General features: G+C 42.2%; 2 protein-coding genes across 2 annotated transcripts in view; one reads left to right on the top strand and one right to left on the bottom strand.

The window, feature by feature from the left end:
* The window catches only part of DNTT (DNA nucleotidylexotransferase), a 42,998-nt gene extending 34,843 nt beyond the window's left edge, over positions 1-8,155 (bottom strand). Inside the window, exon 1 of the mRNA XM_003825410.4 lies at positions 6,213-8,155. Within this exon, the coding sequence (XP_003825458.1) occupies positions 6,213-6,415 (203 nt within the window). The 5' untranslated portion in view covers positions 6,416-8,155. The remainder of the gene's footprint in view (positions 1-6,212) is intronic.
* The window catches only part of BLNK (B cell linker), a 134,867-nt gene that overhangs the window by 13,566 nt on the left and 101,987 nt on the right, over positions 1-19,314 (top strand). The window lies entirely within an intron of this gene.

Raw genomic sequence — 19,314 nt, 5'->3', positions numbered from 1 at the left:
TATAAAAATAAAATATTTATTATGTTGCTGATTACAAAAGTAATACTCATGCATTGCAGAAAAAAAATTCATTACAAAAATTACTCTTGGTAAACACAAGTTCCTTGGGCTGGTTTTATATTCACCAGATAAATCATTCTCTGAGCAAATATTTCTTGAGGCCTCCTATGTGAAAGAAAATTGTCTAAGTCTGTAGATGAGGTCTACACGTGGCTTGTGGAGTCAGAGAGGGGTAATTGGATGAGATTAAGAGCCTTTGCTCATCAAAAGGAAAAGCTGGGAGCCCACCCTAGGCAGTGACTCCCACCAGCATTCTAGGGAGGAAAGCTTCTCTCTGGGGGCTTTCAGGAGTCTAAGGTCTGGGAAGCAGAGAGGTAAAGGGAGAAGGCACTCAAGGTGGTAGGAAAAAAGCAAGAAAAACTGTAAAGAAAACCAGGGAATCTGTGTTTGGATTCTGGGCCTGGCCTGGAGAGTGGCCAGTTCAACTTTTATTTTCTAGAGCAGGAAACTGACCTCCTTCAACTGATGTTCTGTTTATTTTGCAAACAATGACTTTGAATATTTTGATTTCAGACACCATAAATTTGAGGTGTAGAATAGAACATTGCCAAAGATTAACAAAGCTGGACACTAGTTAAAGTGGGAAGGATGGTTATATTCAGTCATAATGATGGCAATAGGAAAGAGGCCCCAGTGTGAAGTGAACTCAGCTTTATGGGAACAAAAGGCATGAGACTTAAAAAACTGGGGTGTGCTGCTAGGGGAAGGGTGTGCCCCTGAGGGGTAGTAGGGGGGTTGGTCCCTGTGAGTAGGCCATCTGGGTTTGTTAATTGGAGCTTTCCTGGAGGAGAAGCAAACTTTTGTGGTGTAAATTAGAGGAAGGTCCTCTGAAGTTAGGCCCTCCCTCCCACAGAATCTGAAAGTCGGAGTTACCTCCTTGAAGGGTTGCTTTTTTCAGATCCTTGGAAGACAGTTCTGGATGGTTAGAAGATTTACATCTCAAAGGGACAGAGAAAGGATTTATCATTGCAACTTTCTAAAGTAACTGCTTTAAGAGAGGGTTTACGGGCCAGCTCCCTATTGCCTGCCTTTGGCTAGAATAAACAGGACATTCTCCTGGCAGTGATGAACTTTCTCAGGCAGGCATTTTAAAGGGGGCCATCCTAGGGACATGGCCTTAACTGCTAGAAGCCATGCTACAGTTTGGTCAAGGAGAGAGTCTTTACCAACATTCAGGTGGAAAAAAATAATGCATTTTACTACCATGAGATTGCCAGGGACTTTTGGAGGCGATGGTTTTGGGATAATGAGTGAGACAGAATCCACATGTCAAACATTATATAATGACTGAATGGAAAGGGCAAGCAGCCAGTTTAGGTAAAACTAGACCAAAATAATACTAGAAGACTAAAAGTAAAAAATGAGCAGGCAAATGCTAACTTTTTTTTTTTTTAAAGAAAACTTGTTCAAACTTGGAATATATGCTATGCTACTTTTTAAATTCCAGGTGACGACAAAGGTACAATTCCTGACTTTCCTGTCTGACTGTAAAGTCCTTGTTTGCAGGACTCATGTCTTCCACTATTTTGTGTCTCCACAACCTGACAAATACTGCACAGAGTAGGTACTAACAAAGCCCTTTATTGGTGATGACATGATGCTGCATCTTGCTTTCACTGAAGACAATGCCTTCCAGTGGCATCCTTGTAGATAAACTATGGAAGTCTAGGAAGGATGACAGTATCCTCTGGTGGGTGTCAAGCTGCTTGAACAATGGAACTTGGCAAGTGTTAAACGGCTAGGTAGATGCAAAGGTGGAGAGCCAACCTTCCTGGTCGTGCACTTTCTTCCTCAGCATCAATGATTTGGGTCAAGACACAGAGAGTAAGCTTAACTAATTGTCAGGCCTCTGAGCCCAGGCCAGGCCATCATATCCCCTGTGACCTGCACGTATACATCCAGATGGCCTGAAGCAACTGAAGATACACAAAAGAAGTGAAAATAGCCTTAACTGATGACATTCCACCATTGTGATTTGTTTCTGCCTCACCCTAACGAATGTATTTTGTAATCTCCCCCACCCTTAAGAAGGTTCTTTGTAATTCTCCCCACCTTTAAGAATGTACTTTGTTGAGATCCGCCCCCTGCCCACAAAACATTGCTCCTAACTCCACCGCCTATCCCAAAACCTGTAAGAACTAATGATAATCCCACCACCCTTTGCTGACTCTCTTTTCAGACTCAGCTCGCTTGCATCCAGGTGAAATAAACAGCCTTGTTGCTCACACAATGCCTGTTTGGTGGTCTCGTCACATGGACTCGAGTGACACTAATGTGTTTATGGAGGAGGGTTGATAACAGAATGAAATTTTAAAATAGCTCCATGTATTGGAACTCAGGATGAAATAAGAAAGTGACAAGCAGTAGGTTCTGATCCTTCTCCAGCTTGACCCGGGTGGCAAATTGCTCTAAAATTTAGGAAGTTAGCCATGGAATAAAATTCAGTATTCTTTTCATAAATATGCAAAAATGCCTCAAGGGTTTTAATACTTTCCCTTATCTACGTTTTAAGACCAGCTTCCTATGGCACATTGAATGGCACGTATTTTGCAATATAGCATAAATGTTAGCAAAGCTCCACCCAATTATGTTGCATGCATGTTGCAGAATGAAATAGCTCCAGACAGTGCAACACTTTGAGGTACACCATTTCTAATTTGTGTGTTCAGGCCCAGGTAAAGCAGGAATCAGGTTTCTTCTCTAATTTAATCCTTCTGACAGCCAAAGAATGTGTTAGGAACAATGAAAACTGTTGCCTATCAGCTGAAAAAACAGCTTTGTTATTTTTATTTTTAAAGTACATGCTTATTGTAGCCTGGGCACGGTGGCTCACACCTGTAATCCTTTGGGAGGTGAAGGCAGGAGCTAGGAATCCGAGACCAGCCTGGGCAACATGGCGGAACCCCATCTCTACAAAAATTAGCCGGGCATGGTGGTCCGCATCTGTAGTCCCAGCTACTTGGGAGGCTGAGGTGAGAGGATCCGTTGAGTCTGGGAGACGGAGGTTGCAGTGAGCCGAGATGGCACCACTGCACTCCAGCCTGCGTGACAGAACAAGACCCTGTCTCAAAAAAAAAAAAAAAAAAATATATATATATATATATATGCACACACACACACATATGTATGCTTATATATATATATACACACACACACATACATATATATATATGCTTATTGTAAAAAATATATTGGAGGCCAGGCACGGTGCTCACGCTTGTAATCCCAGCATTTTGGGAGGCCAAGGCGGGCGGATCACGAGGTCAAGAGATCGAGACCACCCTGGCCAACATCGTGAAACCCCAACTCTATTAAAAATAAAAAAGATTATCTGGGCGTGCTGACGCGTGCCTGTAGTCCCAGCTGTTCAGGAGGCTTAGGCAGGAGTATCGCTTGAACCTGGGAGGTGGAGGTTGCAGTGAGCCGAGATCGTGCCACTGCACTCCAGCCTGGGACAGAGCGAGACTCCGTCTCAAAAAAAAAAAAAAAAAAAAAAAAAAAAAAAAAAAAAAAAATTGGAAAACCCGGAAAATAAAAACAGCCATAATCTCTCCCTACTAACCCCCACTCCCAAAAAACCAGTTATAACATGTTGACGGGTTTCCTTCCTGTCTTTGTTCTATTTGTTGATATCATTTGACCTTGTTCATATTGTGGAGGGAGAGCCCGTTCCTTAGGGTTTTGCTGTAAAGGTCGATGGATCCAGCAATTCACAAGAAAATAATTACACTTTACATTTGTCTAACTGTTTTAATTTATCAAAGCACATTGACATGCATTATCTCATTTGGTGATCACATCAGATAGGCCATTTATCAGGATATTAAAATCAATCGGGAGAGAGGGGACCTTGTCCCATACCCCATGGCTGGGGAGGCTCAGAGCCAGGATTTGAGGTTTCTAAATTTCGTATCTAGAGATTTGTCCCCTACAATAATTTTTATTTTTCTATCCAATTAAAGTCTATATATCTATGCACAGAAATTCCGTTTGAGACCTAGGACTTCTACTTCCTGTGGTTTATTTTTGCGCCATAGAGCACATTTGTATTTAATGTGTCTTCTGAACTACCAGCCTGGGAACTTTGCCATCATCACATGCACAGCGGCAGTTTGCTCACCATGCACCAGTGAGCTTCCTCCGCCGCCTGAGCAGCTGGGCTTGGTCCCTGGCAGCAGGCATCTGGGGCATGTAGCTGCCTCTTCAGCTGTCCTGCCAACAGAAGAAACTTACCTCCCATCATCTCCCTGAGTGCCTGCCTCAGCCGCCTTGTATGTATTCATTGCTGTGTCTATAATAAATCAGCGGGTCCTTGCTGGAAGGTTGGACGTTTCAATGGAGAGCTTTCCAGTAAGTGGTGCTTCTGGTTCTTTCCTTCCTGCCTAACCCTTGTCAAATTTCTTTACCATGAAAAGCAGTTCCATATTTGCTAAGGCTTTTAATTTATTTTTCAAAAAATCTATTTTTGGCCAGACGTGGTGGCTCATGCCTGTAATCTCAGCACTTTGGGAGGCCAAGGCAGGCGGATTACAAAGTCAGGAGATAGAGACCATCCTGGTCAACATAGTGAAACCCCGTCTCTACTAAAAACACAAAAATTAGCTGATTGTGGTGGCGCGTGTCTGTAGTCCCAGCTACTTGGGAGGCTGAGGAAGGAGAATCACTTGCACCTGGGAGGCGGAGGTTGCAGTGAGCCGAGATTGTGCCACTGCACTCCAACCCGGGCAACAGAGCAAGACTCTGTCTCAAAAAAAAAAAAATCTATTTTTTTGGCTTCTTTACCTATCTAATCTTCCTGTCTTCTCCAACTCTAGCCTTCTATGTAAGTCTGTAATATCAGGCAGGCTTAACAGTTAGATGAAATCTAGGATTTTCTTGGAAAGGATGTTAGAAAATGAGATTCAGAGTGGCTGTAGGAGGTTACAAAGAGGCAGCAAGAGAGAAAAGGAGACCTTGCAAAGAGAAATCAGGTGGAAGAAAGGCCATAGGAAATTCAGGAATTTCTGAATGGGGCATTTTAGCAAAAAATGAATGAAAAGTCAATGTCATATGAATCACGGTGTTGCGAACATTCACATATCTGAAAATTGACTTTTGAAATATGTCTCCTCAACACTTGGAAGCTGACATTTCTTCTGCATGACATGCTTGTCAGTTTTATTTTCAAATATCAAAGACTATTTATACAATCAAAATGTCCTTTCACATAAAATTTTTATAGTTTTGCCTGAAAATTTGTGGTCAATTTATTTCTTGCACAGTCAAAGCGGTCAACTGCATAAATCATTACTCCTTCATTGCAAGCCCCTTAACAGTTTAATCCAGAACCATCACTTATGTCAAGGTTCTAATACCATTTGTTTCTGGATTTTGTTTGTTTTCTCTTCATCTATTTGAGATCAGTGAAGAGCTTACATAGAAGTTAGAAAAACAACAAGAATAATTGCTGTTCAAGGTGAGTGGATTAGTGAGTGAACCAATCTAGGTGGTCCAAATGCTTCTATCGCCTCCTTGCCTGGGCTCTGATTACATCTCACTCAGTGTGATGTCTGTCATCCCTGGACAGAGCTGTCTTAACAGTGAATACATCTTTACCTAGCATCTCTCTTTCTAAGAACCCCACTAGGACCACTCTTTGGAAAAATGTGGTCAAGGCCACATCTGGGTGCCTGTGGTAAGCTGGCTAGTCATCCTCGCCCACCACAGATGCTAGCTGCCTTAGCACGCCCAGATGTATAGGTAAGAACCAAGCAACCAAATCATCTTTCTGCATCAAAGTAGCCAAAACTTTTTTGTTGAACTCAGTGATACTTTGTTCAAATTGGTCAAGAATAGAATTGAGTGGTTCAGCATTAAATTTTCCAATTAGTGTTCTGCTTATCATCCCTAAATAACACATCTCATAGGAGTGAAAAGCAAAAAACAAAAAATTTATCTCATCTTTTGGTGTCAACTAGTTTCAATATAATTGTATTCAGTCCCCACTTATCTCGTTTTCCTTAACTAGTTGTTCTTTGATTTCAAATCTGCTGTTCTCCCAGTGGGAAGATCACCTCTTCCACATGTGGAAGAAAACACAGGTTCCTTGGGTTCCCAAGAAGCTGTTCACAAAGCCTCTGCTTATTTACAAAGCAAGATCGATGCTGTCCTACCTGAGCTCATTTTCAACCCTGAACCCTTTCCTGCGGGCCAGCTCCATGAGGAACGCTCTGCGGGTGGTTCCCATTTTCTTCTCCAAAATGAAGATGACCAAATCTTGAAATTTGATGTCTTGAAGAGAGGAGGCCATCAAGGCACCTGTCTGCCGGGGTCTCTTCTTCCGAGGGCTCAAGTGGGACGCTCGTGGTGGATCCATGGGAAGAGGCTGCTGCTGCCTCTGGCTGGCCCATCTGGTGGTGTCTCCAGAAGGGAGGGAGACTGCCACCCTCCTACACGAAGGGTTTTGATGTCATCTCACCAGCAGACTCTGAAGCCAGGCCAGGGCTTCACAGGTGCTGCCCTGGCAACAGCTTCCTGCCAAAGTGTGATGGGGAATTTTTATCTCTGTTCAGTTCATTTGTCCAATATGGAGATCATAATGAAGACAGTCAATTAACTTTTGTTTTCATACGCACAATCTCATTAGCTCCTCAGAGTAACCTCGTGAGGAAGGTAGGGAAGCATCATTGTTTGCATGTTATTTATTTCTAAATGTACTGAGGCCCTTCTGTGGTCTTTATTTATTGATCCCCTTTAAACCTCCCAACTCACTTGCATTCTCCTCCTTTTGTAGACAATCATTACACTGTACTGGATGTCTGTGATTTGCATGGGTGTTATATTCTGCTTGTGGTTGTTTTGACTTTACATAAATGGCATTGTTACATTTCTCATTTTGCCAATCACCTTTTTATTTCACTTGGAACTATGTTTTCCAGGTCCGTATTCTAATTGCTCTGTTGCTTCTAACTGCTCCATAGTATTTCATGGTGGGTATTACCACCTGTTCACTTACATAGGTACATTTTATAAACAAGAGAACCAAGGCTCAGTTATTCAAGATCACAGAATAAGGGGCCAAGCCATATCTTGAATTCAGTTCTTTGGATTCCAAATGCTGTATGCATATATTAGTTTTTTAAGTGGATTAAGGTTGTCCAGAGAGTAGTCTGTTATAAACCCTAAAATAGGTCTTCTTCAGTGGGATGGTATGACTTTTAGATGAGAATCACTGCCATAAGGAGACATTTTCATAACTTTATGTGCAAAATTAAATTTGTCTTTCACTAATACACTCTATAGATCTCATTTCCTGAGCAGCTACTACACGGCCAAGGCAAGCACCTACCAGCCTTAGCTAACAGGATCCTCACAATACCACTGTCAGGTGGTCCTACCTTTCTCATTTGGCTAAACAATTTGCCCAAGGTCACAGAGCTACTGAATTTTCACAACTGAGAAATGATTGAGCTAGGATTTGGACTCAGATCTGTCTGATTTTAAAAGACTACTCTTAACCACCAAGGAGCCTTCCTCTGTATTGTCTTCTCCAATAACCAATCTGAGCTCTGCTCACCCTTCGTCCTTTTTTTTTTTTTTTTTTTTTTTGGAGATGGAGTTTCGCTCTTATTGCCCAGGCTAGAGTGCAGTGACACAATCTCAGCTCACTGCAACCTCCACCTCCTGGGTTCAAGCAATCCTGCTACCTCAGCCTCCTGAATAGCTGGGATTACAGGCGCACGCCATCACACCTGGCTAATTTTTGTATTTTTAGTAGAGATGGGGTTTCACCATGTTGGTCAAGCTGGTCTTGAACTCCTGACCTCAGGTGATCAGCCCACCTCAGCCTCTCAGAGTGCTGGGATTACAGGTGTGAGCCACCATGGCTGGCCGTCTGTGCCATATTATTTGAGACTTTTGCTATCTCCAAAACACGTGAGCACCTCACAACCGTATTAGGGGAAGAGTCATGTGACAGCTGCCTTAAGGCATGGGTAAAGCACTCTGTGCTGCTCAAGAAAGCAAAATCAGAAATCTTCAGGTGGAAATTGTAGAGTAATAGATTCCAGTTCTCCGCAAGTAAGACCTGTTTAGTAACTCAGCTGTCTAAAAATATACAGAGAGCAGCTTTATACAGTTGTGTGTTACAAGTCATGAAAAGTATTCAAACAGATGCTGGATAACTGTTTATTGAGCTGTAATAGAAGGGAATTCAGACATCTGGTAAGGGCCTATAATGCAGCCCTGAAATTCCCGGATGCTATGACTGTTTGCTAGAGATCAACTGGAAGATGAGAGTCTATTTTGACCCTCACTATTATGTGTTTGGTTACTGAAGAGCTGAATGCTTCATGTTAGAATGCAGTCTTAGCTACCAAATGGTGCTGCAGCAGGGAGTAAGTAAATGATTCTAGCAAGAGTCTGGGATTGTTGTGTTCGTTCCCAAGGTATAGCCACCTAATAGTAAAGGTGCACCACCTAAGCAGTAAAGGGAATGGGGAGGTAGTACTGAGATGTGGCTAACAGCTCAGGCTTCGTCAGGCTGCCCATAAAAATTCTGTCTCTATTGCTCTGAAGCTTCAAAGCAAGTTGCTTAACTTCTTTAAGCCTCAGCTTTACCCCATCTGTAAAATGAGGACTGAGATATCCCACATAACCTGCTGGGCAGAGTGCTTGACACAAAGGTAGCACTTTCAATAAATGTCAGTTCGTAGTAATTTATGTTTTGTTTTTAGAGACATTCCAGTTCAATCTGAAATCGGATATATATGTTTTGTGAAACTACTAAATCATCAAAATATCATATTAACCAATGTCACATTTTAATTTGCTTTGAGTCACTGGTATTGAAAAGATTACCAACAAAAATTTCAAATGTACTGATGCCTGTCTGGTTATCAGGCTATCATCTCTCAGCTGCAAATCTACCTTTTTTCTGATGGATTCCATGAGGTTGAGGCTGGGACTGAGCAAATTCTCTTTCTCATTTGCCGGCTGACTTTATGTCAGGCTCTGCCAATGGTGATACCAGAGGGAGACCGAAAGTCTAGATAAGAGGAAAGAGGTGACCTTTTTTGTTTGCTTGCTGCTACAAAGGTCAGGGTCTTCGCAGTAATGGTTCTCTACTCAGACAGCAGTGGTTGGTTCCAGTCTTTAGCTTTTTTCTTTTTCTTTTTTTCTTTTCTGCACAACCAGACCCAGTCTTACTGTACCATTCAGAGGTATCAATACCACTTAGGCAACCTCTCCTCAAAGGTCTGAGTCCCAGCTCTGCAGAGGTTTCCCTGTGAAATTCTATGGCACCAGGGACGACAGGCAGCACTTCCTTATTAAAGATCTGTGTTCCAGCTCCATGGGAGCCCTGCTCCAAACTTCCAGTTTTCAACAATCCCAGCTCCATCCCTTTGTTGCTCCAGCCCAGTGGTGTAGTGTGCTTCTTGCAGTTTCTTTCTCTGAGTTACCTCAATGTCCTCTTTTTGCTTTTTCAGCAATTAATGTCTGTTAAACCAATCCCCTGTGGTGAAGGGAGGTGTGAAATAAGGTCTGAGAGCACAGATGTCTCATTGCCTTCTCAGGAACTAAATTAAATCATGCTCATGAAGTGCCTTGAAAATAATAAAACACTATACAGAGTTCTCTTATGCTCTTTGGCATTGCTGCCAATAGCAGGAATTGATTTCTTCTTACTATACTATAATTTTCTGAAGCTCTTTGCATCAGATGTTGAGCACTCTCCTTGATCTACTAGATTGGTCAATAATCTCCAAATCTGTGTCTTAACAAAAGTTTATTTGTTTATGCTACTTGGTGGAGAATTCTGCTCCATTTAAGACTCTTCAATATGAACAAATAGAATACAGGTGTTAGGAGCCAGACTACCTGAATTCAAAACCTAACCTTTCTTTGCTTTATTTCCCTTATCTCTGCAATGGGGGTTAGAATGATTTCTATCTTACAGGTGGCTATGAGGACTAAAGCACTTCAAAGACCACTGGCATGCAAGTTCCAAGAACTGTCCATTGCTATTGTAATAGTGCAGGTTTCTCCTTCTTCCCCCTTCCCTTCCCTGTGTTCCCATATACTTTGTAGGTAATCCTGTCACAGTCCTTCCCAATGGTCTTTTGCTTTCCCTAGACTCTTCCAAAAGTGGTGCCAGCCCGCTTAGGAAGAGCTGACACAGGAGGATCACTTGAGCCCAGTAGATCGAGGCTGCAAAGAGCCCTGTTCATGCCACTGCTCTCCAGCCTGGGTAACAGAGTGAGACCCTGTCTCAAAAAAGAAAACAAAACAAGACAAAAAAATAAAACAGACCTAAGACTCTAATGAGACCAGAGGGGTGTCCTGCAATGATTTATGGGAACACTGGTCCCATGAAGTGTTCCAGGCAAAACAAAAATTCTGCAGTGAATTAAGTGTAGGGAAACCAGAGAAACTCTATACAATGTGTGTTAGAACATTAAAGGTTTGTAATAAACTGTGTTCGCCCACTGTATTCTCAACATGCTTACCTTTTCTTTGTTTGTTTTGTAGAACACCTACAGCACCCTTTTGAATGCAACTGGAAGTACTGGTGCCTCAGGAGCTACACAAGCCTGAACCACCTGCTACTTACCAGATGTATGAGCTTGGGCCATTCCCTTACCCCATGGGGGGTTCGCAGCTTCCAACATGTAAAATAGCAGTCATAGTGCCAACTTCTTCACATTGTAAGTGATGAATAAGATAGCATGACAACTGCCTGCCTGGTCCACATGGGAGCTGGGCCACTGTTCTGTCCTCCCTTTCATGCTGCCACTCCCATGATGCTGGCAGATGTGACCAATGCTCCTGCCTGTTCAGGTGATGATGGCTATGAGGAAACAAAGAACACAGCTGCTCACTGGCTTCCATGCTGATGCTCCCAGGCAGCCACTTCTCCCCTTAGTTCGGGATTGTTTTTAAATTTTTTCCATTTTGGGTAATATTTAGTCTCCACATGATCATTCTTACAGATCTTTATTGAGTACAAGTGTACGGGGCAGGAAACAATGGGGAGGATTTTAGGTTTTCCATGGTTCAGTGGAGAAGCAGCCCTCTTCCCATCAGCAAACACTATTTTTATCCTTAGGAGTCCTGTTGTTATTCTCTGTGCACGTTGGAGGAAGTCAGTTTGAGAGAGAAAACTTCTGTTTCCGGCACTTTCATTTTCTTTTATATCAAATATCTTGTATCTTCTATTCATTTCAAGGTGTAGATCTGGGACCTGTGCCATCCTCAAATGTGTGGGCAGAGTTTTGTTTTGGTTTGGTTTTTCACCGAGCACCAGCTTCCTCTGTTGCCTGAACAGCTGTGTTTGGTTCTTGGCAGCAAGTGTCTTCTGGAGCTTAGAACTGCCTTGCTAGGAGCATGTGTAGAGTGTCTTGAATGAAAAATAAACCTTGGAAAATTTGTTTCTTGCCATTAAGAAGCATTTGGTAGCTATATATGTTGGGTGCCTAACAAGTACAAGAAATTTCTATATTTTAGTTATAACAGGGGTTCACCTTCATCTACAACGTGAGAAGTGATAGTTAGAACAATGGAACTGATGGACAACAGCAGCTTATTTGTGACTTCTAGTCTTTATTCCAAAATGTTTATTAAACTTAACTGTATACAAAATTATGGGTGACAGCATGAATATCAGGCATGGAGGGGAGAAAGTACAGGGATTTGCCTCAAGGACAAATTTGAATAAGACAGTTGGGATTTTATTTGCAAAGAGTTAGGAGCTGCTGAAGGTGTTTAAGCAAACACAGAAGGTGATCAAAATGGTGCCTTAGGGAAATTAATCAGGCAATAATGAATGGGGTGAATTGAAGAGGGAGAAAGAAGGGAAGGAATCAGGAGACAATTATAATAAGATATGACTTGGGGCCACTGGAGAGAATGAGAACAGAGCCTGAGTGAGATGATAGACGTTGTGCTGTGGATCAGTGGTTGGGGCCATGGCTCCTGGGTATCCGGGGGTAAAATCCTCCAGTCCTGCCAATATCCCATAACTTCCAAATCTTTATCTCTAGCCCATTTCTCTCTCTTCAGCACCAGGCCCGTTTACATTCCACTGAAAAATATTATTCAAAATGCCTGAAACAGAACTACTCATCATCACTCCCCAAACTGCTCCTTCACTTCTGTCACCAGATCCTTTTAATTCTTTTTCTTGACCGATAACGTCTCTAAGGTAAGCAGTTAAACACATCTTTCTCTCCTGCAGCTTATGAACTGACTGCAAAACAAGCATGGGTCAGTTGGCAGTGGGGTGCATGTGAATGTTTAGCAGCCGGCTCGCAGAGTTCCAGAACATTTAGCCATGGGTTCTTGTGAGCTGGCAGCAGCTGACTCCAGCACACCACTGTGACCAGAGTCACAAGATCAGCTTTATTACTGGTAAACTGGAGAATGTGGCTTGATGCTTTAGCTCCAACCTTCCAGACATCTATTACTGAATTGAGAAGTTTATGATACAATAATACTATCATGACACACTGGTAATAATAGTCATCTCTAAAGATGTTAGGCTTTGTGAAATGCTTTACCATTTATCCTCACATTCTTCAGAAGGCCCTGGAAGATGTTTAACTTGCCCCCTTACACTCATCTGCTGGAGGAATTCAGAGGAGGGCAGGAAAGGGTGGCAGGAAGGGCACTCACATGAGAGGGAGCCTGTCAGGGGCCAGGAGGGCTGGAAGGATTTGAGCAGATGGGGGAAAAGGAGAGAAGTTAGGTTTGGAGCAGACCTCGGAGACCACCCAGAGCCTGAGTTGGCACTAAGAAGTCATGGGAGCTTCTGAGCAGGACAGTGGCAGGCCCGAGGCAGGGCCACAGAAGGCAGCCCTGCAGTGATGTGTATATACCGTGGTCCAAAACGGGATGCCTGGAAGGTGCAGAGAGCTGAAGCTGCTACTCCAGCTGGGTCACTATTGCAAATGGCCAGAAGAGAACCGTGGAAGCCTCAGCTGGGACCATTCATTCATTCAATGCATATTGACTGTGTGCCTACTATGTGCCAGGCACTTCTAGGCATTAATAATACAGAGTGAATAAAACAACCCCTGCCTCATGGGATTTACATACTTGTCTGTTACTAGAAGAAAACAGACAATAAATAAAATTATTCAAGAATCTCAAGCAGGCCAGATGGTGATAAATGCTGTAGAGAGAAATAAAGGGGACAGCACATGCCAGGGTTGGGATGGCAGTCTAAGATTATCCAATTAGGCTTTATTGAGGAGGTGACATTTTAGCAAAGATCTGAAAGAAACTAATGATGGTAGCGATGGAAACAGGCATAAATGTGCCAGACCAAGGAGGCACATCATAAAGAAATCATTGTAAAAGGAGAGAGGATGGGTACATCAAAAATCTCAGAAATCACACCTAAACAACTTATCCTGTAAAGTGGTGTTTGGGGAACAAACACCACTTGTTCCCCAAAAACTACTGGGAAAAAAAAAAGACTACCTTAAAAAAAAAATTGAGGCCAGGCTCATGCCTATAATCCCAGCATTTTGAGAGGCTGAGGTAGGAGGATCATTTGAGACCAGGAGTTCGAGACCAGCCTGGGCAACAAAACAGGACCCCATCTCTACAAAAATAAAAGTAAAAAAATTAGTTGAGTGTGGTGGTGCACGCCTGTCTTCGCAGCTACTCAGAAGGCTGAAGCAGGAGGATTGCTTGAACCCAGAAGGTTGAGGCTATAATGAGCCATGACTGTGCCATTGCACTCCAGCCTGGGCAACAGAGCCAGATCTGATTTCATAAATAAATAAATAAAGAGAGAGACAGACAGAATCTCACAATTATTTAGACAGTGAATTGGAAAACAATAGTTTTGGGTTATAAAACCAAAACTGTAAAATAGAATTAAACTAAACTTGAAATGTGTTTGACCTTTACGGTTTGAAAAGAGTCAGCTAAATATTTCAGCTATTCTTTACTGGATCTTATGGAGGACATTTTATGCTATAGTAGTATTTGTAGTGTTTATAACACTAGGGGATTGAGATGGTCTTATCAGAGTGAAATGAATAGCAAATAGAGACTGATCATAACAATACACTTCAGATTCCCCAGTTACTCCCAGTGCCTTAGTAATGTACCTTTTTCCCTCGTGCTATAAACATTTATCCTTGGCCCAGGCACAGCGGCTTACACCTGTAATCCCAGCACTTTGGGAGGCCGAGGCAGGAGGATCAACTGAGGTCAGGAGTTTGAGACCAGCCTGACCTACATGGTGAAACCCTGTCTCTACTAAAAATACAAAAATTAGCTGAGCATAGTGGCACACACCTGTAATCTCAGCTACTCAGGAGGCTGAGGCAGGAGAATCACTTGAACCTGGGAGGCAGACCTTGCACTAAGCCGAGATCGCACTGCTGTACTCCAGCCTGAGCAACAGAGCAAGACTCCGTCTCAAAGAAAAAAAAGCAAAACAACAACAACAAAAACACATTTATCTTCAAGGTCACAGATCTCCCTCTGTAGTGGATGCTGTGGTGAGCTGCCCAGAGACCCCTTCAGGATGGAGTCACCATTCCTTTTGCTACTGACAATGGCAGAGCTGATGGCTCACTGACAAAGAGAGAAACTTGCCTAAGGACAGACCCCTCCACTTATTGGTCAATGATCGGGGGAAGGTTACAAAGGTCAGGTCATCTCATTTCAAGGGGTGACAACTCTGAAGGGCCAGCCTAACTCTAGAGCATCCTATTAGATTGGCTGAGATCTGTACTACAATCAAATAGTGGTTCAACTCTTTCTCTGCCCAATCTACTCCTTCATGCTCCCATAGATGATGATCCCAAGGGCATCCCCAATAGACTTCTGCACACAAATTCCCATCTCAGGGCTGGCTTCCTGGGAACTCACCTTAATAACACATTGTTGATACTTACCCTGTTTCAATTACCTTCTGCCCCTGACCACCTTCCTTTATGTAGACAAGTATGGCTCGTCTTCCCATTTAGAGTGTAACCTTCTTTGTATGTCTTAGAGGGCTTAGCACATGTCTTTGTACATAGATGACAGCCCAAAGTATAGGCCGTGAACACCATTCCTCTTCCATCCAGAGAGACCAGTGAGAATTCTGTCAGTGACACACCCCTAATGCATAGAAGGGGAGAACTCAGGCCCACAAGTGTTTGTGCCAAACCATTTATCTAAAGCTGGTTTTGCTGGGGATGCAGCCAAAACCCTCTCTTATTCTTTGCCAGGAAGTGAAAGTCTTTCATCACCACCTGGGAGGAAAAGGGGTTCAACGGCCCAGCAGAAACAATGTCACATCGTGAATTTGGTACCAAACTCAGCTCTCAATGCAACGAATTTGAGATTTATTTTAAACGTGTGTTTCTCAGAGAGAATAATTTGATGGGGGTAGGGGGAAGTAGGAACTCACTTTCAACATAGTAATCTTTTTTTATAAAGCTCTGTGTGTAATTGTTTACTTTTTAAAAATAACAAAATCTCATATTCAATATTTTTAAATTGTGGAGGTAATAGTTTATAATTAGGTGCTAAATGGTGTGATTATATTTAACTGAAATGTTTTAACTTGGTGAAAAAGGGCCTAGCTCCTTTCCAAAGCTTCTGAGAGAGCAGGTTAGTTATTCTCAGAGGAAGTAAACCTATGTACTACTAGTAAATCTCAGCTCTATTAGAAAGGGCAGAAGAGTGTCCAACAGAAAGAACTTCTACTGGAGGAAGAGGTTTGCCTTAGATAACTTAGGAGGAGGGCACAGGGAGAGAAGGGGAAGAGTGCCAGGAAAATCCAAGAGGAGGCTGGCAGCTCTTAGAGGAAAACTAGGTAAATTCCACACATTGGAGTCTCCCAGATCACCAGGGTGTCTTAGTCACTTCGGGATGCTGTAACAAAATTACCAGAGAAGTTTATTTCTCTCCATTCTAGAGTCTGGGAAATCCAACATCAAGGTGCCAGCTGAAAAGTTTCCTGGTGAGGGCACTAGCTCTGGTTTGCAGATGGCCACCTTCTTGCTGTATCCTCACATGGTGGGGAACGAGATCATCTCTCTCGTGTTTCTTCCTTTAAGGGCACTAATCCCGTTCAGGAGGGCTCCACACTCATGTCCTAATTACTCCCAAAGGTATAACTCCAAATACACCTAATCTTAAATGAGGGATTAAGGCAAAAACATGTGAATTTGTGGATGAAACAAACATTCAGCCCAGAGCAATGGATACAAAGCAAAAACAAACAAACAAAAAACCAGTTTGCCTGTTACATGAATACATTGTTATATAAATATTTGTTCTCTGTGTAGAACTTTGGTTCACAACCCTGGCTACACAATAAACTACCTGAGTTTTAAAAATATCAGTGAACAGGCTCCATTGCACACTAATAGAATCTGAATCCCAAAGGGTGGGGGTGGGGGTGAGTATTCATGTTTTTTACAAACTCCATAGTTATCCTCCTGTGCCACTGACCTTGAAAAACCACTGGTTTAGAATATTTGTTGAGCACGGCTGAGATGGATAACTCCAGTTGTCCTCCTTCATGTAAAGCTAAAAAGATAGAGAGGCATAGACTCCTTCCCTACTCTCTATTGATATTTGGGTTTGTTAAATGAAACAACTACTTTTAATTGGTGGGGCATTTTCCTCTATAGTCTGGACAACTCAAACTTGCACCACAAAGCCCTTGCCAGATGGCAGAAAGCAGGGCATTGGAAGGTATTTCCTCCCTGTTGAGTACCAGCTCCACTTCACCAGCCAACCCATGAGACAGTGTTCTACAATGCCACAAAGACAAATAGCCACATGCGTCTCCCATGTACCCGGATACCATCTTGAAGGGAAGGGACAGAACTTTGAAAGATATTACATTTCCTGAAGTTATCAAAGCGAAGAAAACTGAATTATCTGATGGGACAGTTAAAACTATCGGATTGGACTGAAATGGCAAGATGGAACTAAGCTTTAGTTCTTTTCCCACATCCCAGCAAGAAGAAAGTAAATCAGCTCTTCTATAGACAAAATAACAAAGCTCACATTTTCTCTATATACATAAGGAAAGGTAAGGGATTTTGGACCCTGAAACATGAGTTTATGAATATACACATGCATACATCCATTTGCATGTGCATATGTGGATATGCACATTCACGCACTGTAGACCAAGGCAGAGAAAACTAGGACTTAAGAGTGCAGCCAACAGTGGGCTGCACCTGGCGTGTTCTGGGATTCTGGTGGCAGAGAAGGAATACCGGCTTCTTGGGAGCAAATCCTGACATACAAGTGTGGGAAATGCGGCAAAATGAAACTTGTTGAGCGCTGTTGACAAGACAATTTTTCTGGGAACTAGTGCAGTCATTCAGTGAGCCGGCCAGACAGAGCAGAGTTCATTTCAGATGTTTCTATTGTCCCAGACATGGGAGTTCTACTTGTCACCATTTGGTGTCAGTATTTTCTATCCTAAAAGTCCTCTGGGTTATAAAGCAAAGGCCCTGTTGGAGAAAGTCTGGAGTATTTTACTGTGAATAACTAACTTTATTTCAGAAAATTTTAATATTCCTTTTAGCCTTCACTGCTTTGTTTTCTGCTTTGTAATGGTTTTTCTTTGTGCAGAAAAAAGGCAGCATTCTCTTTATCTGCAAAGGCAAACATCAGAATTACACCATTCATTCATTTGACCAACAAATCTTGAGGACCAGCATCTTGTAACACAAGTCCCTCCACCTACAGAGCTTTTCGGATTCTAGAGGGCAGCATGCTCAGGGCAGAGGCAGCTGTTGGAGGCAGCAGTTCTGTAGAAAGAAAGGCTAGCCCTGGCTTTGAGCCTGGTTTTGCCACTTAGCAGCTATGTGGCTGTGGGCAATAAACTTAACCTCTCTGAGCTGCAGTCTCTTCATACATAAAACATACATAATAAACACTTTTCTTCCAATTTTATCATGAAAATTAAAGAAGTTGAGGGATGCGTAGGCAGAGCACAGGGGATGTTTAGGGCAGTGAAGCTACTCTGTATGACACTTATAATGGTCATTATACGTTTACCCAAACCCACAGAGCATACAACACCAAAAGCGAACCCTCCTGTGTAAACTACAGAATTTGGGTGGCAATGATGTATCAGCGTAGGTTCACCGATTGTAACAAATGTACCACTCTGGTGGGGGACGTTGGGAATGGGGGAGGCTATGCATTTGTAAGGGCACAAGGTGTGTGAGATATCTCTTTACCTTCTGCTCAATTTTGCTGTGAACCTAAAACTGCTCTAAAAAAAAGTCTGTTTTTAAAAATTGAATGTGTTACAATGGTATGTTTGTTGCAGAACTATTCACAACAGGAAAGATATGAAATCAACCTAAGTGTTCATCAATGGATGATTGGTTAAAGAAAATGTGATATATATAATATATACAATGGAGTACTACTCAGCCATGAAAAAAAGAATGAAATTATGTCTCTTGCAGCAACATGGATGGAACTGGAAGCCACTATCTTAAGTGAATAACTCAGAAACAGAAAGTCAGATACTGCATGTTCTCACTTATAAGTGGGAGCTAAATCTTGTGTACACATGGACCTAAAGAGTGGAATAATAGACATTGGATACTTGGAAGGGTGTGGGACAGAGGGGGAGATATTATAAAATTACTGAATGAGTACAATATATACTATTCAGGTAATGGCTACACTAAAAGCCTGGGCTTTTTATAACTATTATATCCATGTAACAAAACAACACTTACACCCCCTAAATCTATAGAAAAATTTAAATATTAAAAATGGAAAATGTTACTTGCATTCATAGGTACATATTATATAGCTGTTTAATGTGTAGGTAGAGGCTGCTCTGGTTGTGTAGTCTTCCAGCTCTGGACTGTGCCAATAGCATGGGGTTTGGAGTCAAATCCAAGTTCTATCATTTACACTTGATGGCATTTTGATGACAGATAATTTGCTTAAATCCTCTATATGTGCATTTAAATTTGTATAGCTATTGCCAATCTGCAAATTGCTCTCCATTGACAATGTACCAGTTTACACTCAGATTACACACCGGAGAGGTGATGGGCCCGTTGTCTCACGCTCATCACACATGGTGTACTGTCAAACTTTGGGTTGCTTGCAAATATGAAATGTAGAAGAAGCTATCCCAGTGGAGTTTTCATTTGCTTTTTCTTCAATATGAGTGAGGTTGTGCATCTTTTCATCTATTTGAGGGCTACGAGTATTTCTATAAACCATCCTTTCTATCTTTTGCTTATTTTTTATTGGGTGTGTGTGTTTCCT

This window comes from Pan paniscus, chromosome 8, assembly GCF_029289425.2.
Source record: "Pan paniscus chromosome 8, NHGRI_mPanPan1-v2.0_pri, whole genome shotgun sequence".
Taxonomy (NCBI): Eukaryota; Metazoa; Chordata; class Mammalia; order Primates; family Hominidae; genus Pan; species Pan paniscus.
The sequence above is the reverse complement of the archived record's forward strand: the minus strand, read 5'-3'. Positions and strand labels throughout refer to the sequence as shown.